This window comes from Marmota flaviventris, chromosome 4, assembly GCF_047511675.1.
Source record: "Marmota flaviventris isolate mMarFla1 chromosome 4, mMarFla1.hap1, whole genome shotgun sequence".
NCBI classification, from domain to species: Eukaryota; Metazoa; Chordata; class Mammalia; order Rodentia; family Sciuridae; genus Marmota; species Marmota flaviventris.
In genome coordinates this window covers 141,406,955-141,416,079 of record NC_092501.1, presented here as the reverse complement: position 1 = coordinate 141,416,079, position 9,125 = coordinate 141,406,955, and the positions used below count along the sequence as shown (strand labels likewise).

The 9,125-nt window shown below is 43.2% G+C and overlaps 1 protein-coding gene across 1 annotated transcript; it reads right to left on the bottom strand.

Annotated features, from left to right (window-relative positions):
- Positions 1–1,070: 1,070 nt before the first annotated feature.
- Hmgb1 (high mobility group box 1) lies at positions 1,071–7,060 on the bottom strand. Its single transcript, XM_027928790.2, has 5 exons — positions 6,915–7,060; positions 4,699–4,862; positions 4,388–4,533; positions 3,768–3,942; positions 1,071–2,780 (listed from the first exon to the last, which is right to left on the bottom strand). Exons 2-5 carry the CDS (start codon positions 4,846–4,848, stop codon positions 2,604–2,606), a joined length of 648 nt encoding a protein of 215 aa, XP_027784591.1. The 5' UTR covers positions 4,849–4,862; positions 6,915–7,060; the 3' UTR covers positions 1,071–2,603.
- Between the last annotated feature and the right edge of the window lie 2,065 nt (positions 7,061–9,125).

The following is a 9,125-nucleotide window of genomic DNA, read 5'->3' as shown; positions in this document are numbered from 1 at the left end:
GATTCCCTATGCAGTGAGGGAAGTACCTGCTGAACGGCTACCATACAGGTATGCTTCCTGCCTTTTTATCATTTAATCCTTGCCCTTAAGGACAGTACACCTTTTCCTTCTCCAGACTTCACTCTGGGAAGTTAATCCAGCAAATATCAATCTTGATGGAAGATCATCAAACTAATTATAGTAACTAATGAGCAACAGGCAAATGAGAAAACAGGATTTTGGTCAGAATGCTCCCTACACTGACTTCAAAAATATATAAAACTTATTAAATTTATACTAATTGTTTAGTCTTGTTAAGTTAAAAATCTTTAAACACCACTATACAATTACTTCTGGGCACTAGAAGTCCCTCCCCCAACCCCCATATCATCTCATTTAATAATAAGGCTTTTATACTGGATTATCTAAATGATTGTCTTAGGCCTTTGAGTTTTAGACTCAGTATCTACTTAGAGTTCCAAGGGATACTGTTTATAGACATTTAAAAGAATTCATTCGTTTTTTTGATTTGAGGTTTTGTCTTGTCCATTCCCTCAAAGATCAGAAGCCAGTTAAATCACCTTTGTTCCCATTCTCCACATCCTAAACAGGGTAGTGTCATGACACACCTACTAACATTACAAAGAAGGTTCCTGAGGCAGAATTCATTTCTAAACAAATCAGACTTAATAACAGATGTTGACAATGGTAGTTCCACATTTGTTCCCCTTGACTAAAAATTTGATAAAACTTTAAGACAACTGCAGTCTGTTGAGGTCCTCATTCACTTAGACCTGTTAGATCTTTAATTATTCCTAATGCTGCTTTCCACTTAGATGTGCCTCTCCTTGAAATAATCTTAACATTTTGAAAGTGAAATTAGTTTATATATACATATTCCTGAGTATTTGGAATATTTGATGAAACCTGTTTTCATCATCCCATCACCTATTTATAAGCTTACAGTGAATATTTTTAAAGGGAAAAACTTTGCCAGCCCTTATTCTTATTCAAAAGGTGTTGCTAGGAGGCATTATTGGAAATGATTGAACAAAATCTTAAATTCTTAAGTGAAAATCATTTAACTAATATTTAAAACCTCTGCAATTATTAGTTTATTAGTATCATCCAGGACTCAGATGTTCAGTATTCCTCCTGAAATTACATAAACAAATGCAAATGGAAAGAATCCAAGTCAAAATTATATAACAAAACAGCACTCCATCACAAAAGCGTGTAAAATTACAAGAACGCTATTTTAAAACACTGGCACTTTAAGAGAACGATAATCTCAAAAACCACAAAATTGCCAAATTGTTCCCTAAACTGCTAAGTAGATAAACATGACTCTAATGAATGAGTTTGGATTTTTGTTAAAAATTAAAAAAAAAAAAAAAAAAAAGAAAAAAAACCCATCAAATAAGTTGGATAATTGGTAGAGATGCAAAGTTTTTTCCTCATGTCTATTTTGATTTATAAATGGGCAAACCACAATATAGGAAAATATACCCTACTTCAAACTTGGCATTGTAATTTTATAAGCTGTCCCAATTAAGTAAAAATACTTTCAATGGAGTCTCAAGTTTCCTGAGCAGTCCATATTTAGATAAATGGGAAAAGGCATTTACAGCCAGCACTCTTAGAACCTTTGCTGGGACTAATCTCAACAAAAAATTTAATATGGCAGTCTTGTATTTTAAGCTCACGCTTTTGGGGATACATTCTCAGGTCTTCTTTAATGTGTTAACTGCAAAATATAACTGCCATTACATGGTAATGGGAGTTAATATAGAGTCCTCATGTAAAGATCAGAACATACGTCTCTATTAGTCCTTCAAGGACAGATTTTCAGATTGTTTGATTTTAATAATCCCATGCTGTGAATAGAATTGGCTACCCTTCACTTGGTAAATGTAAGTGGGCTATGTGAAATTAGCTATCAACTGATCAAGGTTTTGGAGTTTCAGTTACGGATGAAAATGTCCTCAATTTAATTTTTATTAACCCCATCATGATATGCAGGGTGTGTAGACAAAAAGTTTTTATCATCTTACTATGAAAAGATAAACATTGTAATAATTCATGTGATCTAAAATGGGCAAAAGCAAGACTAACTTCCCCTCAAGAAGAAAAATTTCAGACCTATGAAAAGGACAACAATACTAATAAAAAAAATTGTATTTACTTAGAAGCATTCAGAATGTCAACAAAACAGCTGCAACTTTTTTTTTTTTTTGCAATTACAGAGTGGTATTCAGTTAACAGAACAACAATTATTTCGTATAAGCTGCATCAGAGACAACTGAAGATGAAAAACTACCGTCCCCATATATAACTAATTTGTGCTGTGCACCAACAAGAACCTGCTTTAAATTTCCATGCCAATTTACAACCCCCATACTGTACCAGGCAAGGTTAGTGGCTATTGAAAATACCACCAGGACAGGGCTATCTAAAGACACATTCGGTAGTGTGTTAACTATACAAAAAAAGACACTGTACAGTTTAAAAACAAATCTTACACAGCCTTACATTTCAATTTTTTTCTTTAAAAGGAGTGAGTTGTGTACAGGGGGGTTAAATGCTTTATAGACAAGAAAAAAAAAAACTGCGCTAGAACCAACTTATTCATCATCATCATCTTCTTCTTCATCTTCATCTTCTTCATCTTCCTCTTCCTCCTCATCCTCTTCATCTTCCTCATCTTCCTCCTCTTCCTTCTTTTTCTTGCTTTTTTCAGCCTTGACAACTCCCTTTTTTGCTGCATCAGGTTTTCCTTTAGCTCGGTAGGCAGCAATATCCTTCCAAAATAAACGGAAGAGAAAACAGGAAAAGGAAAAACTATTAAGCAAAGGGCAAGCAAAACTTTATGATCCTACATCCTAATTATATTCAAATAGCACACATCTCCACTGCACCTTCATAAATAACCAGAACTTGGAAAAACACTTAAAAATATTATGTGATAATTACAATTAGCAATCTATAACTCAAGAAATGGCACGGTCTAATACTTATAATGTAGTGCCTCAGTGAGATACAATTACATACTACAACCCTAACTCTAGTTCATTAAAACCAGAGTGCAGAGACTGATTAAAGGGTAGACACTGCCACCTTCTGAATGCAAAAAAGTATTCTACAGGTTTATATTGTCAGACTAATCTACAGTAGAACACTATCTCAAAAAAAAAAAAAAAGTAATTCACTATTAAGCATACAATTAGGTTAGAAAACAATTAAGAAACAACTATTTTTTTTCAGAGTAAACAAAGAAGCTTAAATTCATGTACTTAAAATTTATTTCCATTAAAGTATTAAACTTATAGCTTTCTTCATCTTACAAATTTACTGTCCAGTTTTGGCAGACTTGAAAATTTGGTGATGCTAAGGGATTTGGGGCACCTGAAGAGAAGGAACATGTTTCAGGGGATGTTTATGAGAAATATAGCCAGTGTTACTTTGTCTGACCTATTTTTTTTTATAATGAATGCCTATTTAAATGGAAATTATTTTGACTCAAAAGTAACTACCAAAATTTTCAAATTTGAGATACTGGAGAAGAATGAAATCAGCTTAAATGTATGACCATGGCTCAAATATAATTAATATGAAGTAAAAAATTAACAACTCTAAAGATGAAAAGATTCAAGCCAATGTAGCTGCTACACTAAAACTTAAATAAAAGTATAAGAAAACAGGAAATTGAGATGTATTTAAAAAAAATCATCCAACCTCTGGCATATCCTTTTTTTTTTTTACTATAAACAAGTACACACACTTTTTACCTTTTCGTATTTTTCCTTCAGCTTGGCAGCTTTCTTTTCATAAGGCTGCTTATCATCTGCAGCAGTGTTATTCCACATCTCTCCCAGTTTCTTTGCAACATCACCAATGGATAGGCCAGGATGTTCTCCCTTGATTTTGGGGCGATACTCAGAACAGAACAAGAAGAAGGCCGACCTAAGAGAAATTTCATTTTAGGATTAGGACTGTAATAACAGCACCAAAACAACTACTAACAAACATGTATTCTATCCCTACATATATTAATTTTGTTAATTTCTACCATGCATTAGATAGGGTACAAATATTTAACTAAAAGTTAATTTATAATTATTTAAGTTATACTAGTTGAGCTCCAGAAGAACATTTTGCAGATTATTATTATTATCACTAGTTCAAAAAAACAATATGATTTAAAAAATCCTATCAGGACATATATTGGTCAAAGGAGGCAACCATCTAATGCTTGGGTTAACACTCCCATCTAACAAGAATTTCATGTACACTATTTAAATGTACCAATGTGAATCACTATTAGCCAAAAAACTTTGTACAAACTCACAAAGTGGCATACTAGATTTCTATTTGTTGTACTATAAAACATGTATAAAAAAATACTTACGGAGGCCTCTTGGGTGCATTGGGATCCTTGAACTTCTTTTTTGTTTCCCCTTTAGGAGGGATATAGGTTTTCATTTCTCTTTCGTAACGGGCCTTGTCCGCCTTTGCCATGTCTTCAAATTTTCCTTTCTCTTTAGCAGACATGGTCTAAAAACCAAGTATTTGTAAGTTTGAAATAGAAATTTTAATTATCCAAAGCAGAAAAAGGAATAAAAAAGGTTTCCTTTGCCATTTAATAGCCTCCCCCTCAATCCTAATTTGGAAATTATTGCTAGTTATTACCTTGTGTAGTAACATCTTAAGCTCTCTTACCTTCCACCTCTCTGAGCACTTCTTAGAAAACTCTGAGAAGTTGACTGAAGCATCTGGGTGCTTCTTCTTGTGCTCCTCCCGGCAAGTTTGCACAAAGAATGCATATGATGACATTTTGCCTCTCGGCTTCTTAGGATCTCCTTTGCCCATGTTTAGTTATTTTTCTAGAATTAAATTAAGTGTTTGATGTTAGCAATGAAATTATGATGTTTAACAGCTTAAATGTGCTTAGGGAGCGAATGAAAACCAAGGTACTCATTACTTAACACAGTAGTGACATTAACTTCCCATAAAACCAGACGGGAACATGGCAATGATAGCCGATTCCTAGAAGTGGCTATGCCAACCAAAAGACGGTCCTTCGGTGTAATCTCAAAAAGCCTGGATATTCCATATATGTTATGTATATCTTATCTGCCTGTGTCGGTTCTGAATTTCTTACGGGTCATTTAAACAATTTTTAAATCTGCAAAGCCATTTTTAAACAACAAAACCAAAGGTCAAAAAAACTTATGCTGCCAAATTGTTGATTTGCGGTAGACACAAAATAAATAAGGAGACCAAGTGAGTTGACCTTTTAAAATTATAGGCCGTAAAAAAAAAAGGAAAGAAAAAAGAAATCATCGTGCATCGAAAGTATTCCCGATTCCTTAAAAAAAATACCCTCTTTGCATAAAACTTTGCTCGGAGGGAGGAGCAGCAAGCCCCAGGGCTCGGGACCAGGCTGGGGAGGCGGTGGCACTGCAAGGCAGCCTCGTTTCCTATCGGTTTGGCCCTGAGATGTATTTCTGTTCTGACTAAACACGTCCGGTCTGAAGTTTCTTCGAGTAAACAAGGATGAGGGACAAAAGCCACTCCTGCTCGCGGTTCCGCGGCCCCCTCCCCCCGCCGGGGGAGTGTTTCTGGGAGCCGTGAAAGTTGGGGTGCCTCAGCGCGGGGCGGGCGCCCCAGACTCCAGAACTTCGCTGGCGGCGACGCGCCGAGGCTCGGCGAGCGAGGGACGCGGCTGGGCCCGTAGGCCCGAGGACGCCACGTGCGCCCGGAAGGCCCGCAGGCCCGCGCCGCCGCCCCCATTTTGTCAGGCGCGGCGCAGGGAGAAGCCCCGCTCGAAATGGGGGCTGGCTCCGCCCGCGGCCGCCGGGGCCGGCGCACGGAATGGCCGCTGCGCGTCTTCCCCGCCTGCGCCGCCGCCGCCGCGAGGGCGAGCGCGAGCGAGAATATGGCTCCTTCCCTTTGTGTGTGTGTGTGTGTGTGTGAGTGAGTGCGCGAGTGTGCAGGCGGCGGCGGGCGGGGCGCGCGCCGCGCTCTGGCGCACACACTCGGCCATTACAGGCCGGGGGGAGGGGCGGGGGGCGCGCGCCGGCCTCCGCTCCCCTCCCCCGCCGGCGGGTGGGGGCGCCGCCGCCGGGCCCACCCGCCCGCCGCTCCCCGCCGCCCTCCGCGCGGGCCCGCGCGCCCCGCCGCCCCCGCACGGAGAACGCGGGGCTGTGAAAAGAGAGAGGAAAAAAAAAGTTGCCTCGGAACTGCTGCGCCCAGCTCCCCCGCCCGCCCGCCTTGTTTTCTCTCCAGCCAGCAGCGCCGGGCCCGAGTCAGCCATGTTCCAGCGAGCGCAGCGGCGCCGCTCCCCCCGCCGCCCGGTCGCCGCCGCCGCCACCGCCGCGCCCGGGCCGAGGCAGGGCCGCACCGCCGCCCCCGGCCCACCCGCGCCGCCCTCGCCCGCAGCGGCGCCCCGCCCGCCGCCCGGCCGGCCGCGCTCCCCACCGGCGCCCGGCTCGCTGCGGCGGCGGCCAATGCAGCCGGGAAGCGCCGCCGCTGCCCGCCGCCGCCGCCACCGGCCCCGCCACCCCGGCCGCGCTCCGCGCACGCCGCCCTCCCGAACGCTCGGCCCGGGGGCCGAAAACACGTTAAATTTTTTTTTTAATTAAAAAAAATTTTTTTTTTGCGCCAGTCAGCGCGGACGCCGCCGGGGGTGGAAACTCGCGGGGCGCGGGGCTCCCGGCGCCTCAGGCAGCCCGTGGGCCGGGGTTCGGCGCGGGGCAGCGTTCCCGGCGCCCGGGCAGAGGCTCGCTCCGTGCGCAGTTCCCCCCACGGTCCCCCCTCATTTGCCTTTGTGTGGATCCTGACCCGCCGGCTCCCGGCCGCGGGGATCCGGCCGCCGCGCGGGCTAGGGAGCTGCCAGAGGCGCTCTCCCCGCCGCGGCGCTGCCCCAGACTCACCCTCAGCGAGGCACAGAGTCGCCCAGTGCCCGTCCGGCTCTCACTTGCCCCGGCGCTGTCTCTATGGAGCTCAATGTACTGCAATGGCTGTGAGAGCGGGAGCCAGACGCAGCCTCCTCACTCTCTCCGCTCTGTAACATTACTCTCCAGCCAGCGCGGCTCCTATTGGCTACCGCCAACTCACGGGGCTCGCTTATTGGTCCGTTACCTCCCATTGTCCTGACCAGAGCCCGCTTGCTATTGGCTGTCTCCGGGGACACGTCATCAAGGATTGAAACAGCGCGCAAATCTGAATGTGTGTGTATGCCGGGCAAAGAGGCTGAGGCGCGAGAGGCAGAGGCAGAGGCAGCAGCTGCTACGGGAAAGCAGAGCTCTATGGTGTATGTGTGCATGTGTCTAACCCAAGCCAGCCCCACACCGGAGCGGCCGCCGGAGCGAAAAGGGCCTGACTTTTCCACAAGTGCCTCCAACTCCTCAGGCAAAAGAGACACCCACAGGCCTCCCCCCCCCTTCGTAGCCCACACTCACGCCCAAAGCCGTTGAGATAAGAGGCCCCAGGCTTTTAATAGACCTTCAAAGGTAAGGGCGACAGTATGAGATCCTGTCCCCCGAAAACTGGGGTCTCTGCTGGTGCTGAGGGGGCAAGGCAGCGGAGTCTCGAGCCCCTCAACAGCCTATGGTCGCATATCACTTTAGGTGTCTGGGAAGGCAAGGGTTTCTCTAGGAAGGCGACCCGATCCTGCCAGCCAGCGTTAACATACCCCTCTTTGGGGCTCCTAAGCCACCGCGGCAGGCTTGCTGGGCAGCTGAAATCTCGAGTCACCGAGCAGGCATTGAGTTTCACCCTTTTTCTTGGTTTGCTCGAGTTTCACAGCATGTCTAGAACTTTTTATTTAAATACAAAGCCCTGTTTTAACTTCCTGGAAATCAAATAATTATTCCATGCAATTAAAGCACGGCCCCTTCGTTTTGATATGGGGTACTCTATCAGGAAATGTTCGTGAGGGCCTGCTAGAATTAGCAAATTCATTAGAGACCCCATTTTTAACTGTTTGGCTGTTTTATTTGACTTGGTGTGGATTACTGCTATAATCAAACGAATCCTTGTGATGCTATCTTTCCCTCCCATCACACCACTTAGTGCATCCATGTAACTGCTCTAGGATTACAGGAGTTGTAGGTATATTGTTACCCGAAGGATTAGAGGCAGGCAGAGAGTGTATATGCCCAAATCCACAGGCTGTGGTTTCTCTAACTCACCAAGTTGGCTGGAATTCATAGACATGCTTAGGTCTGTGGAGAAAATGTACTAGCTGTGATGGCCGGTTCTGGAAAACATACAGTTATATCAGACCTTATGAAACTATAATCTATTCCTTTTAGTGTACACAGACCACACCCCTATTCAGTTATAGCAAACTTCCCCTTTTTTTCACTCTCTAATGGCATTTTATACACATATAAATCCAGCAGCCAGTTCCTCCCAATATAATTCATGGTCAAAGTGAAAATGAATCACGTTGTGTTAATCTGGTTTTTATATCATTCCTAAGCATCCATAATCTAATGTACTTGTTCAAATTTATTACACTATTTGAGAATAGGCTTAGATAACCTTTCCTGACCAATGGATTTAATGTTTATTCTCTTTAAAAGACACTATATTTCTCAGGGATTATAGTCTCATTGAATGGATAGTATGTCACACATGCACATGAAAAATACTATGGAATTAAAGGCTATGTAAACAGGTATAATGCACAATCAGTATTTTAAAAGTAAACATCTAAAGTTAACTTTTATGTAGTTATTTTCACATGTATTTATTCTTTTCTAATTTACTAATAAAATTAATACTTTAGTCAAATCTACATATTTATTTCAATCTGGTTTTATCTCCTTAATCCCATATATTATAAAATATGCATGAAAATGATTAAGATATGTTCAGTGGCATCCATAATATTGCAATGTGGCTTCCATTTGAATGTGGCCCATTTTCACTGGCCCAGCCATCCACTTTACTAGTTGTCTATACCAGCTCCCTGCCAGGGTAAGTTAATGGCTACAGAACAACAGGAGAGAAATGGTTTTTTATCAGGGCAAGGTTTTTATCAGGGCAAGATGGTAAGAGGCACTGGAATTAAACAGTCATGGACACAAATCCTAGGTATGTTATTCACTAACTGTGTGATCTTGGGGAAGTTTAAA